Source organism: Vombatus ursinus, unplaced genomic scaffold (assembly GCF_900497805.2).
Source record: "Vombatus ursinus unplaced genomic scaffold, bare-nosed wombat genome assembly UNPS02014786.1, whole genome shotgun sequence".
In the NCBI taxonomy this organism is placed as follows: Eukaryota; Metazoa; Chordata; class Mammalia; order Diprotodontia; family Vombatidae; genus Vombatus; species Vombatus ursinus.
Genome location: NW_020954564.1, coordinates 34,372,906 through 34,394,101, shown reverse-complemented (window position 1 = coordinate 34,394,101; position 21,196 = coordinate 34,372,906). Strand labels below are relative to the sequence as shown.

The following is a 21,196-nucleotide window of genomic DNA, read 5'->3' as shown; positions in this document are numbered from 1 at the left end:
AAGTCTTTTCCAGCTGTAAATCACATGACTTCATAAGACAATCCCTAAGGTCAAGCAGAAGGTTTAGTAAGGATCTAAGGCTGGGGCTCACTCACTTAGAAGGGTGTAAGGGGAGATTTGCTTAAATGAGACTGGGTTGGAGTGCTGAACAACCAAGGAAGCTCTATTTTGGGCCCCATTAACTCTGATGTATCCCACCCCCAGGGATGGGGATGGAGGTCCTGAGTACCCTCATTGGCACTAGCCTCCAGGGGCTGATTGTGGGCAAATATCACGCCAGCGTGACCTTGAACTGCCAGGGACTCAATGGATCCCTGTCTAATGAGACCATGGGCAACAGCACCTCCCCACTCACTGACACATTGGAAAACACAGTGAGTACATGTTACCTACCTCCCAACAATGAGATGGACTCAGAGTGTAGAATGAGACATATTCTCAGGCACAGCCAATGTGGGAATGTGTTTTGTTTGACTGTGCCTTTTTGATATGAGTTTTGTTTTTCTTTCAATGTTTGCGTGTTGAGGAAGGGGAGGGAGGTACACAGGGGTAAGCAGTACAGTTGCCAAAATGAAAAAAGAAAGAAAAAGTAATTTTAAAAAAGGTCCACTGAAACATATTTTTAAATGCACAGAGGAGAACAGAAGGAAGGTCAGTAGGAAGACCAGGCAGGCAGAGTAACTTTGAAAATAACACGCTGAATTTGTTTTATACTTGGAAGCCATCTGTGGTACAGATTCATGACTGCATGTGTAATCCCTCTTTTTCTGTTCTCATTTGTCTTTGGAAATGTTCATCTTATTTGGTGTTTGTTAAGTTCAAAATTTTAAAGAAACATCCAAAACAAAAACCCACAGTGAGTAGTCAGCAAGAGGTGCTGATGAATTCTTGCTTCCCCCATTTTATGCCCAGCTTTGTACTTCATCATAATATAGGAGACCCAGAGTGGAGTAAACTCAGTCACTGGCCTGGAGAGAGCTTACTTTCTAGCTAGAGAAGTAATATACACACAGGGCTGTGTGACCCGAGGCAAGTTATTTAACCTCTGTTTGTCTCAGTTTCCTCATCTGTAAAATGGGGGTAACAATAGCATCTACTTCCCAGGGTTGTTGTGAGGAACAAATGAAATAATAATTGTAAAGTCCCTAACAGTGCTTGGCATAAATCATAGCCATTATCATTCTTATTTTTATTCATTGCAAAGTAATTAAAGAAGCTGAGTGTGAGTGAGGGGGAAGGTAGAAAGAATATTGGGCCAAGGGTTAGAAGACCTGGATTTGAGTCCATAGGTTATCCCAGCTCTCTGTGTTGGGGAAAATTCCTTACCTATTCTAGAACTAAGTTTCCTCATCTATAAAATAGATCTACATCTATATCTATACCTATAAAACTATGTGATAGAGATAAGATCCTTTCCAGTTCTGTAATCTTCATTCTCAAAGCCCTTCTGCCTCTGGTGCTCTGTGTTCTAAGAACACATCCACCTCTCAAGTTCTGTGTTTTGTTTCCCAGTTCTGATTTTCTATGTGCTATGTTCCAGGGCATAATTAATCTATGATAGAGGTTCTGTATTCCAAGGACTCTCATAGTTTGGACATTCAATGTACTGTCATTATTCCAAGATGTCTTCCTGTTCTCACTCTTAGTGGTTCTTTGATGATATATGGTAGCTGGTGCGGTATAGACTAGTGCAAGTATTCCCATTTTACAGATAATGAAACTGATGCTCATAGAAGCTGGAGTGACTTTCACATTGTCATAGGCAGGACTCAGGTCTTTGGATTGGTACCCTGCCAGTCCTGGGCTTCTCAGAGGTCAGATTGGATCTGTCCATTGAAAGATCAGATAAGATTGGCAGATGGCTGAAAAGGGAGAAATGATGGGGTTTGGTGGTCAGGGAAGGCTGTATTTGAAGCAATGGCATGTGAAGGGTCTTGAAGGATGGGTAGGTTGTAAAGATGACAATGGAGATGGTGGAAGGCACCCCAGGTGGTGAGTACAGCATGAGTAAAGATGTGCGTTAGGATTAAACCTGGTGCCTGCAAGAGCCTTGAGGGGTGCAGACTGACAGATGCTTCTTATTCTGCAGCGAATGGCCTACCTGACAGCAGCCATGGTCATTGGGTCCCTCTACTGCTGCTCCTGTGCGGTCCTTGTCCTTGGGGTGAAGGAGCAGCACGGTGAGAGCACTGGGGACGTCTGGCTGGGGCCAGAGAGAAGGTGTGGGACCCTGGTTGTGCGACCCTGGGCAAGTCATATCCTTTCTTTTCCTCCTTGGCAAAATGAGGAAGCTGGATTAGATGACCACTAAGATCCCTCCTATTTCTGACCTTTTGTGATTCTATGAGAACCTAAGTTTCCTGAACCCCAATCCAAGGTTCTTTCCTCCCACATCTCATTTGCCTGCCTTATGCCACAGGACATGGTCTTCAGAACACCATGGGACCTCCAGGCCTTACCAGCTAGGCTAACCTGGCCTGATCCCCCAGGCAGAGTCCACACGTAAGCCCCAAACTGTGAAACAGACAAGATTTGCCCCTTGCTTCTCTACCTTCTCCACCTTAGCAAATCCCTTTTCTCTCCAAGCTTGGTCTCCTCCAGGCTCCACAAACCATAGGTTGCCTCTCCCTCCAAAAATCCTCCCCAAGAAAGAATCTTAATTCATTTATAGTGATAAGTAACTAAGAACCCCCTACCAGGGAAGTCTGCATTTTAATAGGAATCAAAACCTTCAACCAAAGGGGCAGAAATCCCCCCATGAGATGCTCCAATGGACCCTGAAGGCCAAAATGTTCCTTTGAACATAACTGAGCCAGGGGTGCCTGAAACCTTCTGGCATTCTGAGCACAGAAATATCAGGGAGTCCCAGGTAATTGAAGCCAGAACCAAACAGGTCCATGAGGGTAGAAAGTGGGAGGAGTCTGGCCTTGGAACTGAGACTGGAGCTATGAATCAACAGAAGACTGGAAGCATTCAGAAGAACCATGTAGGCCAGTGAACAGGGGTGTTGAGAGGTAGGAGGAAGTCTTGCCCAGAACCCCCTATCACTATGCCTCTGGGTTCATGGTTTTGTGGTTTTCCTGCCCCTAATGCCTCTTGACCATCTGATAAGGGCTTGTGGCAGGAACTACGTACTTGCAGGAATTAAATGTAATTCAACACACTTTTATCAAATAGCATTCAAATTGATTGCATAACATGGGAGTTGCTTGTGAAAGGTTGCCCAGCATAGCATGCCCTTATCAGAGAAGGCGCCACGCTCTGTGAGCAAAGCAAAATTGCAGTCACTCAGAAAAAATGTGAGATGCATAAATTTAGAGAATCCACCCCAAATGTTCACATGGACTATTTGTGCCCAACCTGTGGCACAGCATAAACTCTGATCAGCCATCGTCAGACACACTGTACCTTGGTTCTAACATGATGATGTCATTTTGGTCCTCTTCGAGAACAAAGGGTAACAACCAACCATCAAATGGCAGGTGCCAGGGGCAACTGGGTGGCACAGGGGATAGAGCTCCAGCCTTGGAGTCAGGAGGACCTGAGGTCAAATCTAATCTCAGACACTAGCTGTTTGACCCTGGGCAAGTCACTTCACCTTGTGTGCCTGTTTCCTCATCCATAAAATGAGCTGGAGAAGGAAATGGCAAAACCACTCCAGTATCTTTGCCAAGAAAACCCCATATGAGGTCATGAAGAGTTGGCCATGACTACAACAACAACAAAATGATACAAGGTCAGATGTAATCAGGCTAAAGAAGAAATGCAGATTCAAAGCTGGAGGAAAGCTGGAGGAAGGAAGGTTCTTTAGTTTCCTACCATAACTCAAGCTGAATGGCTCTCTAGGCCCCTGTCTTCCTGGATTGCCAATCCCTAGGTTCTCACTCTAAAGATTTCTTCCCTTCTCTGTTAAATTCTAGCTTCACCTAATTTCTCACTCACCAGTTCCTGCTCCTTTCTGTCTTGTTTGCTCTTTTCTCCTACCTGCTCCTCCTCCTCTGACCACCCTCCCAGACTTCTCGGTCCCAGGCTTCTTAACCGGGTGACTTCTTCTTTCTCCACCATCTATCACTTTTTTAGAATTTTAGTCGAGAAGCCCTTGGAGACTCTACAATTCAATAAAAAAATAATTTAAGTGCCTACTAAGTGCCAAATACTAGGGATACAAAAATTAAAAATGACCTAGTCCCTAACTTTAAAGAGCCTATAATCTAATGGTGAGTCACAACCCACACATAGAGAAATATGATATAAGATAGAGTGGATCAAGCAAAGGAGAGGTCCAGAAAAAGAGCTTAGGAAAAAAATTTGGGAACAGAGAGCTCCCAGGTAAACTCAATCAGAAAGGCTAGCAACCCCCTGGTTACAAGGGGCCAGCCTATGCCTGTGAGTACAAAGGCCGATCCATGGCAGGGTCAGCCCCCTTACCTGACTCCTTCCATTGCAGGGCCGCTCAGCACCTTGTACCAGTCCAGACTCCCATTTGCTTACAGCCTGTTCACCGTCATGGGCCACAGGCCCTACACTCTCCTCCTAAGTGGATTCCTCTTTGTCTCCATGGCATTCCAGGTAAAAGGACAGGAACTGCTGAGACTGAACAGTGATCTCCCAGGGAGTCTTAGGGATTAGGAAGGGTTGATTCCAATTGAACCAGGAGTGGGGGGAATTTGAAAGATAGCTTGGTATCACACAACAGCATTCAGTTTGAACTCTGAAGACCTAGGTTCAAATCTCAGCTTTAGCAATTACTACCATTATGACTTTAGTCAAGTCACTGACATGTCACTGACATGTCTCTGGGACTCAATTTCCTCATCTTTATTTAAGATGAGAGAGCTGGACTAGATTGTCTTTCAAGTCTAACATCTATAAATCCTATCTGGAATGCAGAGGACTAGAACTGAACCCTAGGTCCCAGTTCTGCTTTACTGTCTTCCCCTTCCCACCCCATCCAGGCCACAGTTGGATTTCATTGTACAATGATGGGAAAAGCCTAGGAGACCTGAGTTCTACACCTAGCTAAGTCCAGTAATTCACTTTGTTACTATTGACAAATCACTTCTTCTGTAAAACGAGGGATGGGATGAGATGTTGATAAAAACTAATATTTATATAGCAATTTAAGGTTAATGAAGTACTTTCCTCATAACAATCTTACCAGGTAGCATGTTTTCTTTTCTGATTTGTAATTGGGGAAACTGAAGCTCAGAGAGGTGAGGTGACTTGCTGAGGGTTAAGCAGCTATACATGTCAGAGATGGGCATCGATGCCAAGTCCAAATACTATGCCCTTTTTGCTACATGATATTGCCACCTGAGTTCCTCTTCAAAGACTCCATGGAATCCTTTGAGAAGAAGATCCAGCCAACTCTGCACACTTAACTTCCCCCATCAGCCCCTCTAGCCCTGGAAGCAACTGGATCTGCCTGAAGACAGTCTCCCTTCTCTCCCACAGATGGCCCAGGGAATCTTCGCCTTCTTCTGCACCCATGCCGCTGGTCTCTCTGGGACCTTCCAGTACCTGGTGCTCATCCTACTGGTATAAAGTTTTGTCGTTTGGGGGAGAAGCTGGGTGGGCCTAATCCTCCATTGCCTGGATCCCAGCTAGGGATTTCCAGATTCACATGCTCTCAAAGAACCTACTCTCAGTCATTCCTGGGAGCTTTCTGGGGTATAATAATAATTGACATTTATATTTCACTTTAAAGTTGTCAAAGCACTTCTGGTTTCTGAGAAGCAGTGTGGTCTTTGAAAGTGTACTGGACAAATCCAGTTCATATGGCTATGGGAAAGGTCATACAGCATCCTGGCTCTTCTGCATCTCCAGCAAAGGTGTAAAAATAGAACAAGACTGAATAATGATCAAGAAATCCAAAAAGAAACTACAGTAAGTGCCTTCACCCAACCCTGAACTGTACAAAAAGATAGCCAGAAGCCTTTAGCAGCCCTCCACCAGAGAAACTAACACTAATGAGTAGACAAGCTGGAAACTTACAGGCACTCTGACCAGAGATATTCCAGGGGCACCTGAATGAATGAGAAAGCATTTATTAAGTGCTTACTGTGTGCAAAGCACAAGGAAGACAAATCTAATAGTAAGACAGCCCTTGTATCTGAAGCCTGCAGCACTCCTTACTCAAAGGGCAAGAAGCCTAGAATGAGTAGATGAAGAAGTTCAAGGTACCTCTGAATCCTGCATCACTATAAATGTGGATCAGGGACAAAAGCAGACAAAACTCTGACGACCATGATGTGGCAGAAGAGGGGGTGGGTGCAAAAGCCCATAGAAGCTCCCTCTGACCAGATATCCCTGAGAGCCTTGAAGTCTGCAAATCCTCTGTACCAGAGGACAGGAAGCCTGGAATGCTTGAACAGGGAAATGCCAAGAGGGTCAGAAACCCACAGACCTCTGACTGTGACTCCATGGAAAGCTGGAAGTGTACAGCAATCTTTCTTCCTGTTTCGTTTTTGCTTTTTGGTGAGGCAATCAGGGTTAAGTGACTTGTCCAGGGTCACACAGCTAGTAAGTTTCCAGTGTCTGAGGCCAGATTTGAACTCAGGTCAGTGTATAGCAATCTGACGCATGATGTTCTAGAGGGTCCTGAAAACCTCTGTGTTCTGAATACAGATGATCCCAGGGGGCCTGAAATTTGCCAGTATTCTGCGTGCCGGCCTACTAGGAAAGACAGAAGAAGCTAGTGGTAGGAGACCAGGTAATTGAGGTCAAGATCAAACAGGGCCTCATCATCCCATCTAAGAGTACAGAATGGGGTGGAGTCTGACATAAGACTGCATATAATTCTTTTTTTTTTTAAGGCAATTGGGGTTAAGTGACTTGCCCAGGGTCACCCAGCTAGTGTCAAGTGTTTGGTGTGAGGCCAGATTTGAACTCAGGTTCTCCTGACTTCAGGGCCAGTACTCTATCTACTGTGCCACCTAGCTGTCCCCTAGATTGCATATAATTCTAAAAGTGGAGGGGAAGAGTTTTAATAGAACAGGAAATTTTCAGGCATTCCTGATGAAAAGACTAGAGCTGAGTAGATACTTTGAAATACAAACACAGGAATCAAGAGAAACTTAGAAAGGTAAATATATTTGAGTAATTAAAAGGGGGCTAAGTGATGATGAAATGCTTACATTCTAATAGGACAGATAGAGACAAGTATCCTTTCAGAACCCCATAGCTTCACTGGGAGTTAAATAAGACAGGTGGCCCAGAAGTGGTTGTGTTCTGTTTGGATGATCTTAAGAGAGGGGAAAAAAGGGAGGGAGAAGGGAATATATTAGGGAAGAAATGAAGAAAAGGGGAATAGAACTTTTTCTTTGTTATAATTAGGATTCTTGAGAAGAATATACAAACGTGAAGGAAGGGGATGGGAAAAGTGGGCATCACATGAACTTAATGCTCATCTAAGACAGACGAAGGAGAGCTAAACCAACAGACATAAAGACACACAGAAAGAAATAAGCAAATACAGGGAGATGAGGAAGGGGAGATTGCAACTTATGGGAGAGGGTAGAGTCAAAGATGGAGTAGCCACAAGCAAAATAAACTTAGACACTGGTGTTCCAATCATAAAAAGGGGATTAAAAGGAAAGGAAGGAAGGGAAAGAATAAATTGTCAGAGTCTAGGCAAGAGGAAGAAAAGACAGGTGCAAGTAAGGCAGCAGATCTCTTCAATTACAGATCATGTGTTGATCATATTCCTTCTCTTTCATCACTGTCTTTGTAAAGAGGAGTGAGGGGGCAAAAGAGGGAAAACAATAAGATGATGTGAGGAAGAGAAATATACAATTAATAATCCTAGCCATGAACATGAATGGGATGATCTCACCCATAAAATGGAAGGAGATAGAATAAGTTCAGAAAGCAAAATCCAACAATATGATTTTTATGCAAAAAACACTTGAAACATTCACACAGGATTAAAAAAGAGCTGGAGCAGAAGCTAATACGCACCAGGACAAAAAAAACCAAAACAACAGGAATAGCAATTATGATCCGACAAGACAACAATAAAAATACACATGGTTAAAATAAACAAAGAAATTCCTAATGCCTAAAGGCACGATATACAAATACATAATATCAACACTTAAATATATATGCACTGAATATCATAGCATCTAAGTCTTTAGGTAAAAAGCTAATTAAGTTACAGGGAGAAATAGCCAGCAAAACTATAACAGTTGGGGACATCAGTGTAACCTTTGAAACTTAGATAAATCTAACAAAAAAGAAAACAAGATAGAAGTTAAGAACCTTAATAGAATTTTAGAAATTATAGATCTCTGAAAATTACTGAACAAGAACAATAGGAATACATATCTTTCTCAATTCTGTATGCTTCCCCCATTTTATGCCCAGCTTTGTACTTCATCATAATACAGGAGACCCAGAGTGGAGTAAACTCAGTCACTGCCCTGGGAGAGAGCTTACTTTCTAGCTAGAGAAGTAATATACACACAGGGCTGTGTGACCCGAGGCAAGTTATTTAACCTCTGTTTGTCTCAGTTTCCTCATCTGTAAAATGGGGGTAACAATAGCATCTACTTCCCAGGGTTGTTGTGAGGAACAAATGAAATAATAATTGAATAATTGAAAAGATTCAAATTTAAGTGGAGACTAAATTATTTAATGCTAAAGAATTAATGGGTCAAAAAATATCATAGAAACAATAGCTAATTTCATCAAAGAAAATGATGATGGGACAACATACTAAATCTTTTAGGACGCAGCTAAAAAATCATTAAGGGAAACATTTATCTCTACAGCTTTTTATCAACAAAAGAGCGAAATAACAGATCAACAAGTTGGGAATGCAACTAAAAAGAAAAAAACTAAAAAAGCAACACACTCAAATAACTAAAAATTCTGAAAGTGAAAAAAGATTAAGTTGAAAGCAAAAAAAAAAAGAATTGATAAATGAAATGTAGAAATATTTACAAAAACATAAAATATCCAGATTAACAGAACAAGAAGTAGAGACTTTAAGTAGTTCAATGTCAGTTTTTAAAAAGTTGGACAAGCCATAAATGAACTCCCAAAGAGAAAACCCCAGCACCAGTTGGATTTAAAAGCAAATCCTATCAAATATTCAGAGCAATTAATTTCAATATTGCATAAACTGTAAAAATAGACAAAGAAGGGATCCTACTAAATTCCTTCTATGATCTTGACACCTTAGAAAATGAAAATTAAAACAACTCCAAGTTTCCACTTCACACCCATAAGATTTTCAAAGATGACGAAAAAAGGAAAGTGACAGTTGTTGAAGAGGATGTAGGAAATCAGGCAGAGTAATGTACTGTTTATGGAACTGTGGATTGCTCCAGCCTTCTGAAAAGCAATTTGAAACTATGCCTCAAAAGTCACCAAAATGTCTATACCCTTTGACCTAGTAATACCACTACTAGGCATATAACCCAAGGAGATAAAAGGAAGGCGATAAGGACCCATCAGTAATATACGTATATGTGTAGGTGTGTTTATATATTTACATTTCTAGGAGTTCCTTCCGTTGTAGCAAAGAACTAGAAACTGGAAGGGTGCCTATCAATTTGGGACTCGGTGGATAAATTATGGTCCATGAATATAATGGAATATTATTGTGCCCTAAAATATTACAAAAGCGATGGATTTAGAGAAACTTTGGAAGACTTGTATGAATTAATACAGAAAGAGATGAGTAGAGCCAGGAGAACAATTTATACATGATTACAACATTGTAAAGAAAAAAACTACTTTGAAAGATTTAAGAACAATGATCAATGAAATGACCAACTATGAATCCAGAGGATGAATGATATAATCTCCTAACAAGAGAAGTGACTAGAGGTGCAGAATGAGATATACGTTTATGGACATGACCAATGTGTTTAAATTTTTTTTTGCTTGACTTCTGCTTATTTATTGTAAGAGAGGTTTGTTTGTTTGTTTGGTTGGTTTTTGGGGGGGGGCAGGGTTTGGAGGAGGGGATGGGGAACAGTGATAGGAATGCCAGAAAAAAGAAGAGTATCACTGAAGCATTCTTTTAAATTCTGAGAACAGAAAGAATTTCAAAGGAAGATATAGTCACTCAGGACATCTTTGAAACTAATGTGTTGGATGTATATATTTCTAAAAAGTACAGCATTTACATAAAAGAGAGGGGGCAAAGAAAGTACAGAGGACCTGACCTCAGGAGACCTGGGTTCTGAACTCCGCTTCAACACTAGTTATACATGAACCTGGATTAGCTGTTTCTCTCTGGGCCTCAATTTCATCAATTATGAAACACAGATAATGAGACAGAAACTGCCCTACAGGGTTGTTGTCAGAAAAGTGCTTTGTAAACTTTAAAGTGCTACAGAAATATGGGTTATTAATATTGTTACTCATCATTGAAAAAAATTCTATTTACTTTCTACCTATCCTTGAAGACCCAGCTCTAATGCTGCCTTCTCCATGAAACCTTCCCCATTTTCATCCCACCCAATCTTCCATCTCCCAGCTGGAAATAATCTTTCCATCATCTAACCTCTGAGAACTGTGTACTCCTCTTCTGTACTTATTGTAACCAAATTTGTATTATTTGTATTTGTCTGTGGGGGAGCATGGTTAGTCAGAGAAGACTTCCTGGAGGAAAAGGAACTTCAGCTGGGCCTTGAAGGAACTCCAAGTTCTTGTTTTTCAGAGCAGATACCTTCTGATTCAAGAAGAGAACCTGGTATAGCCCTGGTACCTTTTGCCACCTAGGCCAGGGATCACTTGGGCCCTAACTGGTCTCCACTTTATTTTCTCTTTGTTCCTTCTCTCCTCCCATTCCTTACTCTTGTCCTCCCCTCCTTTTCTTTTCTTTTTTTTAACTATTAAATGTAATGTTCAATATGTTTAATACAAATCTAACATTTGTAAAATAGCTGCATAGGTCTCAAATATTCTATTACTATAAACCCACAAAGAATAAAGGAACGGCCTCTCTCCTCACTGTGTTTTTGTGACGTGGTTCTTTTCTGATTCTCTTCCAGTACTTCCCTCAATCAGCATGCCAACTGTCTTTCTCCTTCTCTTCCTCCTCCTCCTATTTCATCTTCTCCAAGTCCTCCATCTCCCTCTCTCCTCCTTTGAAACATTATTATTATTTGAAACAACTTTTTCTTCTTCTTTTCCTTCTTCTTTCTTCCCTCCCCAAACCTCCCCCCATGTGCCCAAGACTCACCAAACATGTATGTGAAGGCATTGCTTCATGGCAGCTAAAGCCTGAGCTGCTCTCCCATCCCTTTTTTCTCCTTTAGGCAAATGAGGCACTAATAGAAATTATCCTAGCATGGACCTGATCCTGACGACCTATTTTCTAAGGTCCCCTCCAGCTCTGACCTCCTCCTGTTCTGTTCCTAAGCACCAGTACTCATTCCTGCCCATTCTGCTTCCTCCCTCAGGTGGTAGCCTCCCTCTCCATTCCATTCTGGCAATGGTTCCTGGTGAAGTTTGGGAAGAAAAGTGTAGTTTTTGTTGGGCTTTCAGTAAGTCTGCCAGGCTTTCCTGGCTAATTTTCTTAATTTCACTGGGGCCTTGCCTGCTGACCTTCTCCTGTGATGCTTCTGGCCAAGCCTCCACACACCCTGCAAGGAGGTAGGGGAAATGGGGTGAGGGGATGCAGATTGTGGGGAAGGAACCAAAACTCAGCTGGCTCTGTCCTTTGGCTCCTCCATTCCTGGAATCTTATAACTGCAGGGATCCTTCCTGTAGGGAGACCTGCTGCTTTCCGCTTCACAGGCATAGAAAAACAGTGCTAGAGGAAGCTTTAAGGATTATCTAGTCCAGATTCTTCAACTTGCCCAAAGTCACACAAGTGAGTGACAGAGCAAGAAGAACCTTCTCCCTTTCCTTTTAGTCACCGGAAGAAACCTTGGCTTAGGAAACAAGCTTATAGGAGCAAGGGCTACAATAACTCACATTTCTCTACTAATGGCTAGCATTTATATCGCGCTTTAAGGTTTACAAAGTGCTTTATACTATTTAATTTTATCTTCCCAACAACTCTGGGAGGTATGTGTTATTATTATTATTCCCGTTTTACAGATGAGAAAACAGAGGCAGGCATAGGTTAAATGATTGGCCTGGCCTAGGGTTCACACAGCTAGTGTCTGAGGCTGGATTTGAACTCAGGTCTTCCTCACTCAAGGCCCAGCTTTCTATCCACTGTGTCACCTAACAGTCTTAGTGGTACTTTAGAGTTTGAAAAATTCACTCCCCATAAAACCCCTGAGGACCAGGTAGAACGTACAGTATTATTTATGTTCCACAAATGAGGATACTGACTTTCAGAGGTGAGCAAATGAATGGCAAAAGGATGCATCACAAACAAAATGTCAGGACCTGGATTCAAACCCAAGCCTTCTGATCAGAAAGGGACCTTGGACATCATAGGCTTGTAGATTCAGAGCCAAAAGGTCATGTAGTTCAACCTCCTTATTTTACAGAGGAAGAGGTTGAAGCCAAGAGAAGTCAGTTAGGAAATAAGCAAAAAACAGAGCTGGGATTCCAACCCAGAACCTCTGCCTCTAGACAGACCACCCTTTCCACTGTTCCACACTGCCTGCCAGGTAGTTTGCCTGGGATCAAACCTGGTGGCAGAGGAGAAAAAAGCACACAGTTCTACCCCCCTTCCCCCCCATTTTCAGTAGTGCTATTCCTTTGAACTCCCCCTTTGCTGCCTTCCATCTCACTCCCCCTACTCTACTGACTTTGATCTCCAGCTCATCATCCCAGCCTTCGTTATTCTCGTCCAGGTGACACACAACTTCCTCACCTTTGCTCTCACCATGATCTTGGTGGGCTGCAGCACAGCCGTGCTCTTCTTGTTGCCATGGTGAGTATGGGCTCCTGCCAAGACTGTTCCTAGTCTTCAAAAGGAGATAGGAGTGGGGAGGTAGGCAGAAAGGAGACTTTTGTACCACAGAGTCAGGATCAGGGCTGGATTGAGAAAGGATTCATTGAAATTGAAGTGAAAATGTTCTGAGGTCACAAAACACTGGAGGTGAAAAGGGCTTTAAGAACATAAAACAGAAGACCGAAGCTGGAAGACACCCTAGAACATTAAACATTGGACTGGAAGAGACTTTAGAGATCATCTGGACCACAGATTCTTAATCTGGGGTCCATGAACTTGTTTTTCAAAAATATTTTGATAACTATATCTTCACATAATTGGTATTTGTAATCCTATGTATTTTATTTTATGCATTTAAAACATTATTCTGAGAAGGAGTCTACAGACCTCACCAGATTGCCAAAGGGGAAAATATTAAGAACTGCTGGTCTAGGCTGACCCCCTCATTTTTAAGAGGAGGAAAGTGAGGCCCAAGAATGTCAAGTGACTGGCCTCAGGTCACATAGTTTCAGCCTTGGCAGCACAAAAATACCTTGTCGTATAGGGTGGCAATGGGATATATTAAGAAGGATTCCCTACTAATTGACCTCTGGGAGTCACGTCTCAGAGCTATCTCTACCAGTAGTAAGTCTAACCAGTTCTGACATCTTAAGACAAGGGAAGTACACTTGGGGCCTGGAGAGAGGGAAGAAGTCTGGGAAGGGACTATTACCATGGAAACACTTATTGCTACTAAGAGACCTTCATCACTCTAGCACTGCTGTCTTACTAAATTAAGGCTGCTGCTTACCTCCTCACATAAGCCAGAGTAGGCCCTGACCTGAAAATCAGGAGATCTGGCTTTGGGTTCTGGCGTTGCCACTGAACCACTTTGTGACCCTCCTCTGAGACATAGTTTTCTCATCTGCAAGAGGAAGGGTTTAAAGGAGGTGATCTCTGGGGTTCCATCCATTGCCAACACTACACTATTCTAAGTCATAGTTTACAAGTGGGAAAACAGACACGGGAAGGTGAAACATGAGAGCATAAGAACAATGTGTGGCAACGTCCTAATCTTCCATTCTTTCCATGAAAGCACGCTGCCTTTGAGGGAATGGGGCAGGGGAGGATGGTCTGGTTTGCCAGACTTCTTTGGCACTGCCTGGGTCAAAAATGTAGGACAGTTGGGCAGTTATCATAGGATTTAGAGTTAGAAAGGATCTTGGAACTCATCTTTTCTAACCTCATTTTGAAGTGGATGAAACTGAGATCTAGAGAAGGGAAATAACCTGCTAGTAAGTCACCCCGCCTAGCAAGCAAGTCATCTCCACTACTTCCAGTCTTTGCCTTTCCTTCTGTAGGTCCATGCTCCCAGATGCTATGGATGATTTCCAGCTAAAGTATCCCAGCTGCCAGAACCTGGAAGCATTCTTCTACTCTTTCTACATCTTTGTCAACAAGTTTGGAGGCGGCCTGGCCCTGGGGATCTCCACCGTGAGCTTACAGTACGGCTTGCTTTACTCTTCTCGTTTGGGGTTGGTTTAACCAGGGCACCTTTGGCTCTCTCTGTGAGGCAGCTACCTTGGCATCCTCCTCCTCCTCACCCAGGTAGATGGCTACATTCAGTTGACAGGTCCTGGGAGCACTGAGACCTCAGTAACTCTTGTAAGGGGATTTACCAACTCACTTGTGACTTTTGGGTGTGAGGTGTCAGGGCTTTCCCTATAATGGATGAAAGACCTGGGGTGTTCCTAGAAGAAATAAGAGATCTAAGCTTTCTCAATGATGACCCAATGAATGTAAAAGGTCTGGGTCTGTCACCAGGGGTTATCAGGGGTTAAGGTGTCCCTAAGGGAATTTCAGGACCCATGGATGTTCCTTGGGGAAGTTAAAACCTAGGCTGGTCCTAAAGGTTACAAGGTCTGGCCCAAGCCACACTGTATGTTTTTATCTGATGACAACAATTCAAAATGATCATCCAGGGTGACCTTGAATGGGAAAATAAAGGGAGGAGATGTCACCAAAGAGAGAATGTAGCCAGAGGTGGCATGGAGGTGAGAATGGCTTTAGGAAAATGCTAGGATGTGGGAATACTGTTTTGGTGGAGGGGGTGGGGAAGAAAGGGCTAATATGAGTTCTGACTTTGGCCACTTCCTCCTCCCCCACCCCCAAATTATTGCCATGTAGTAGATAGCATGGAAGTTGATCCACAGGGATGGCCTTGGGTATAATATCCATAACTGTCCACTGTGTGTTTAGTTTTGCAGGCTACCAAGCTGGGGACTGTGAGCCAAATCCTATGGTGAAACTGATTCTCCGAGTGCTCATGGCCCCTGTTCCTATCACCCTGTTAATCATTGGCCTGACTATCTTCTGCTTCTATCCCATTGATGAGGAAAAGAGGAAGGAGATCAGAGCAAAGATGGAGGCAGCCAAGTGAGTCCCCATGGCTCTCTATAAAAGGGAAGGAAGGGTCTGGTCCCACATAGGCAAAAATGGTATAGTGGAAAGAGAATGTCCCTGGACTAGGAATGGGAAAAAAAGAGATAAAATTTACAATGTACAATAGCTTCTATTTCTAGAGTACTTTATAGTCTCCAAAATTTGTCGAGGAGACAGAGTACAGACTATTACAGATGGGAAAACTGAGGTCCGGAAACAGGAAATAACCTGTCCAGGGTCATACAGCTAGTAAATAGCAGAGTCAGGTCTTAAATATGGGTCTACTAATTCCAAAGCTAGAGCTCTTTGTTCTGCACCATGCTATCTCATCACATATGCAATAAATAGTTGCCACTCTAGAAAGAACATCTAACCCACTTCTGGGTTGGGTGGTACTAACATGAGAGTTTGGAAAAGGAAGAAAGAGCAATATGAACTGAGAAATCCCAGAGGGCTTTCCAAAGTAGGTGGACTTTGCTATCTTCTTCAGAGGAAGCACTTAGAAGGAAGTTTTCCACCAGCCATCAATACAGTAGCCAACTTATTCCTCCATTCATTCAATCAACAAACATTTATTAATTGTCATTTATGTACAGGACCCTATGCTCAACACTGGAAACACAAAGAGATATAATATGTACTCTTTCCTTGGCTTCTATGATCCTGTATTCTCAAAGCTCTCCTGAAAGAGCTTATCATCTGGGGAAAGCCAAGTATACAATTAGTAATGATATAGGAGAGAGTAAGATCAAGTGATGTCGGAGGCCCAGATACACTATGAGGAATTGGAAGAGGGAGAGAATGCTTCCATCTCAGTGGAGAGAAAGAACAAGGACATCAGAGGAAGCCTTCATCGAATTGGCATCTGAATTGAGTGTTGAAAAAAAATTTTTTTTTAATGGAGGTAGGTAGGAAGAATCCATTCCAGGCATGGAATATGATGTGGGCAAAGGTATAGAGATGGAAGAGGAAATACTAAAACAGGGGATATAAAGTACTCCAATTTGAATTCAGACAATATGAAAAGGAGTACTGGGACTAGGTTGAAAAGGTTAATTGAAGTCAAATTGTGAAGGGTCTTGAATACCAAGATGAAGAGTTCCTCCTTCATTCAGGAGGCTATAGGGGTAGCCCTTGAAGATTTCTGATTAGAGCTGTGACAGGATTATAGTAGAAGGAGTGGAAGACCACTTGGGCAACTGAATGGAGGTCACTGAAAGTAGGAAGACCAGTTGGAGGCAGTTACAGTAGTCTAAGAGCCAAAAGTGGGGGAAGGGGTTATTGTAGTATAAAATGAAAGGAGATACTTGATTCAAAATATTTGATAGAGAGAAAAATGAGAGAATTTGGCATCTCCATGGATCCAAGGGTCACCGCCTTCTCTAAGACTGGAGGAAAAGAAAACAGTATGAGAGAGGATGTTGAGAATTAGTAAGAGAATGGGCGGGGTCAAAGATGACTTTAAAGTTAGAAGCCTGGATGACTTTAGGGATGAGGGTGCTTTGTGAATAGCAGAGAAATCAGGGGAGGGGCAAGTTCAGGAGATGGAGATGATGTGTTTATACTTGGTCCCATTGAGTTTCCATTCTTGGATGCCAATGGAATATCCAGGTGGGAGCTATCCAGTTGAAGGAATGTAGGAAGGAAACAAGCATTTATTAAGCACTTACTTAATATTAAGCACTTAATTAAGCATTGTGCTAAGCACTTTGCAAATATTATCTCATTTGATCCTCACAACAACCCTGGGACATAGGTGTTATTTTTTTTATTTTTATTTATTTATTTTTTTTTAGTGAGGCAATTGGGGTTAGGTGACTTGCCCAAGGTCACACAGCTAGTAAGTGTCAAGTGTTTGGTCTGAGGCCGGATTTGAACTCAGGTCCTCCTGACTTCAGGGCCAGTGCTCTATCCACTGCACCACCTAGCTGCCCCGACATAAGTGTTATTGTTATCCCCATTTTACAGTTGAGGAACCTGAGGCAAACAGATGTTAAGTGAGTTGCCCAGGGTCACACAGCTAATAAGTGTCTGAGACTGGATTTGAATTCAGATCTTCCTGACTTTAAGTTCAGTGCTCTATCCAGTGCACCAATATTGGATTGGAGCTTTAGGAAAGTATTATATATTTGGAAGTCATCTGTATAAAGGTTATAATTAAAGTGGAAGTGGATAAAGTCACCAAGAAAAACAGTATAGAGAGAAAAGAGATGAGGGCCCAGAATAGAATCTTGGGAGATACTTACCTTTAACAGTTAAGAGGAAAGTGAGGAGACAGAAAAAGAGACAGAGAAGGGGAAATAAGAGATAAGAAGATAGGCATGGGAATATAAACTAAAAAAAAAAAAGGAAAAACTCTCAAGGAGCTTACATTCCCACTGGGATGATAGACTAGGTGTACAGATAGGTACATACCAGATAGTGTGAAAAGGGGAGAGAGCGTTTAACAACAAAGAGATTCCATTTAGGGTTTGAGGTAGGATCTGAGCTGAACCTTGAAGAAAGCTAGGGATTCTTGGAGGAGGCAGCACATTCCAAGCATATGGTATTCCCAAGTCTGTGCAAAGGAATGGAGATAGGAGATGGATTGTTGAGTTTGAGAAATGGCTAGCAGGCCAATTTGTATCAAGAAGGATGGTGCAGTCCACAGTGACAATGGCCGCCCAAAGGTCAAAGAACATGAAAACAGGAAAAGAGGACCCATTAAACTGGGTGATAAGGAGAGAACAGTTTCAACATAATGGAGGGATAGAAGCCAAATTCCAGGGGGTTAAGGAGGGAGTGGTGAGGAAGTGGAGGAATTTGGCAATAAAGGGGAGGAGGGAGGCAATGAATTAAAAGGGTGACAAGATAAGAAAAAGTCTTGCTTAAGGCTAGAGGAGACCCAGATAGGTGATGCCATAATGCACAGAGCTGGAATCAGGAAGACTCATCTTCATGAGTTCAATGTGGCCTTAGACACTGGCTATTTGACCCTGGGTAAGTCATTTCACCGTGTTTGCCTCAGTTTCCTCATCTATAAAATAAGTTAGAAGAAGAAAATGGCAAACCACTCCAGTATCTTTGCCAAGAAAACCTCAAAGGGATCACGAAGAATCAGACATAGCTGAACAACAACAACAAAGAGGAGACCCAAGTGTGTTTGTAGCTTGAGAAGAGGAAGGCCAGTAAAGAGGGAAACACTAAAGATGGATGACATAGGGTGGAAGTGATTGATAGAGCAAGATTTCAAGGCAGAATGGGATTGAGTGTATAACTTTACAGTATATATTAAGTGTATAGTTTTAGCTTTAGTAAGGAAGAGGATAGCTTTTCCTTTGAGACAACATTAGTGAGGACACTGAAGATTAGAAGAATGGAAGGGTTTGGAGGGGGTTAATGTGGGATAACCTCAATCTTCTAAGTAAAGCAGGAGTCCAAATCATCCACTGAGAGCAGCTAGTGGTAGGGAGAATGGACTTGGAGTCTTGAAGAGGAAGGGGAAGGCTTGAAATAACCACTCTGGGGGATATGAAAAAGAATCAATAAGAGATGTGTAAAAGGTTTGCCATGGAGTGGTGAGGGTCCAGTTGAAGTTAGATAACACAAATTTATAGTGTAGTCAAGACAATGTCGAGATTTTCTTCAGCAATGCTTGGCAGCTTTGGTATAGAAATACCCAGGGGTTGAGAGTTAATAGGGCAGAAAATGGAGACGAGAGATTCACGACAGCCAGGAGCCTGAGTTTAAAGGAACACTGTTCCGGGGCCAGAGAGCGGAGTTCAGTTCTAGGAAGGAAGAAGCTCTCTAGTTAACATCACAGTACCAGCTCCGATGACTGCTTCAAATGGCATTTGCTTCTAACCTCTCCCTGAAAACTGTTCTTCTTCCTACAGGGACCCATTATGCCAGCAGCTGTGATTTCAAAAGGAGCCCAAGTTCCACTTTTCCCAATCATGAAGATGGTGCTACAGCTGGAGGAACAATAAACATCTGGTGGGGCCTTTTCCTTGCAGCTCTTCCTGGGAAGGTTCCTGTTTAGTCACCATCAAGCTGTGTCAGTCATTTGAGGATACGTGCCAGACCCAGAGGGGAAGAATACACTTAGAGAACTCCAGAATATCTCCTTGCATCCTTCCTGCTTGAAAACATGACCTCAGCAACATATGCTGTCAGTCCTGGAAAGAACCTTAGAGATCATCTGATCTAAACCTTTCCTGTATGGAGGAAGGAACTGAGGCCCAGAGAGGGCAACTAATTTATCCAAAGCCCCACAAGCAGGACTAGCACCCAACTCTGACTTCCAAATCTTACATTCTTTCCAGGACATGGCATTGTTTCTCCTTGAATCTCTAGCTCATCGGGGGGTAAATGCAGCTTTGGAGTATATGGACATAAAAGAGGTTTCCGTGCTTTCTTTATTGCAGACAGCAGAGAGGAAGCCTGGTTTTTAGCCCTGTTTCCAGGAGGCCCACGACAACCAAAGCCATTCTGAATGCTTACCTCTTTGACAGGGCTAGGTCTACAAGCCCACCTTCTTCTACAAAGATTTACCTTTATATAGTACTTAAAGACTGGGGACATCAAAGGAAGCTGAGATTCAGAGGGGTGAGAGGATTTGCCCAGTTAGACAGCGAGTAAGTGACACAGCTGGGATTAAAACCATGGTCCTCTGTCTTTAAGCCTTGTGCTCCTTTTACTTAACCTCTGTTTGCCTCAGTTTCTTCATCAGTAAAATAGGGATCTATAATAGGGATCGTCATCTGTAAAATGGGACAGCTAGGTGGCATAGCGGATAGAGTTACTGGGCCTGGAGTCAGGAAGACTCATCTTCATGTGTTCAAATCTAGCCTCAGACACTTACTGGTTGTGTGGGCAAGTCACTTAAAGCTAGTTGCCTCTGTTTCCTCATCTGTAAAATGAGCTGAAGAAGAAAATGGCAAACCACTCTGGTATCTTTGTCAAGAAAACCCCAAATAGGGTCACAAAGAGTCAGACATGACTGAAACAACTGAGCAAGTTATTTCCCCTGAACTCAGCTGTCTCTATCCCATTGAAAAGCTGTGGCAAAATTCCAAGGGCATTCCAAACAGTGAGCTCCTAGCATTTAATGCTGGTCACTTCTATCCCCATTACCCAAAGAAGTATAGGGCCCTTTCTTCTTTGTCTTTTTCACATTTGTTTTGTTTTAATTTTTTTTATCAGTTAACAATACTATTTTTTCTTCCTCCCATTGGAAAAGATAAAGAAAAACAGAACCCTTGGAACAAATCTGTATAGTCAAGCAAAACAAATTCCCACATTGGCCTTGTTTATATATATATATGTATTTATATATGCACTGAGTCCATCACCTCTGTATCAGGATGTGGGTAGCATATTTTTTTATCAGTCCTTTGGAATTGTGGTTGATTGTGTTGATCAGAGTTCTTAAGGCTTTCAAAGGCATATACACTAACATAGAAAATATCTCACATAAGGGTGGTGCTGCATTGGGATCTCAGAGATAAAGGTCCATTCAGCAGGAAGGGGGTGCTCCAGTGTGAAGGTATGCACCTGCTGGAGGGAAGGGCTACTTCAAAGTGCTCTTCTGAGAGTGGGGTTCTTATACTCTGATTCTGGGTGTCCCTCCCCTGCCCCGGAGCTGGTCAATATATATGTCAGAAGTCAGGGAAAATATTTTGGGGTTTATTATCAAGGAGAAAAAAAACAAGCTGGTGGTAGGCAAAATATTATTTGGGGCACACAGGTGTACTAACATTCAAAAAATATTGTTGTTAGTATTTTTCCATGAGTATGTTCTATGAGCTTATAGCCTCTTTTTTTTTTTTTTTTTTTTTGTGAGGCAGTCAGGGTTAAGTGACTTGCCCAGGTCACACAGCTAGTAAGTGTCATATGTCTGAGGTTAGATTTGAATGCAGG

General features: G+C 42.5%; 1 protein-coding gene across 5 annotated transcripts in view; it reads left to right on the top strand.

Annotated features, from left to right (window-relative positions):
• Positions 1–20,044, top strand: part of LOC114046848 (sodium-dependent lysophosphatidylcholine symporter 1-like) — a 41,351-nt gene extending 21,307 nt beyond the window's left edge. The window contains exons 6-15 of one of the 5 annotated variants that reach the window (XR_003569560.1): positions 205–374; positions 2,090–2,180; positions 4,448–4,569; positions 5,455–5,538; positions 11,421–11,504; positions 12,741–12,853; positions 14,215–14,358; positions 15,113–15,289; positions 15,892–16,199; positions 19,171–20,044. Coding sequence is in view for 1 of the 5 variants with exons in the window: in XM_027867403.1 (XP_027723204.1) it covers positions 205–374; positions 2,090–2,180; positions 4,448–4,569; positions 5,455–5,538; positions 11,421–11,504; positions 12,741–12,853; positions 14,215–14,358; positions 15,113–15,289; positions 19,171–19,195 (1,010 nt within the window). In the remaining 4 variants the exon portion in view is untranslated. The remainder of the gene's footprint in view (positions 1–204; positions 375–2,089; positions 2,181–4,447; positions 4,570–5,454; positions 5,539–11,420; positions 11,505–12,740; positions 12,854–14,214; positions 14,359–15,112; positions 15,290–15,891; positions 16,200–19,170) is intronic. The other 4 variants (XR_003569562.1, XR_003569561.1, XM_027867403.1 and 1 more) reach the window with 4 other exon arrangements.
• The last annotated feature ends 1,152 nt before the right edge of the window (positions 20,045–21,196 follow it).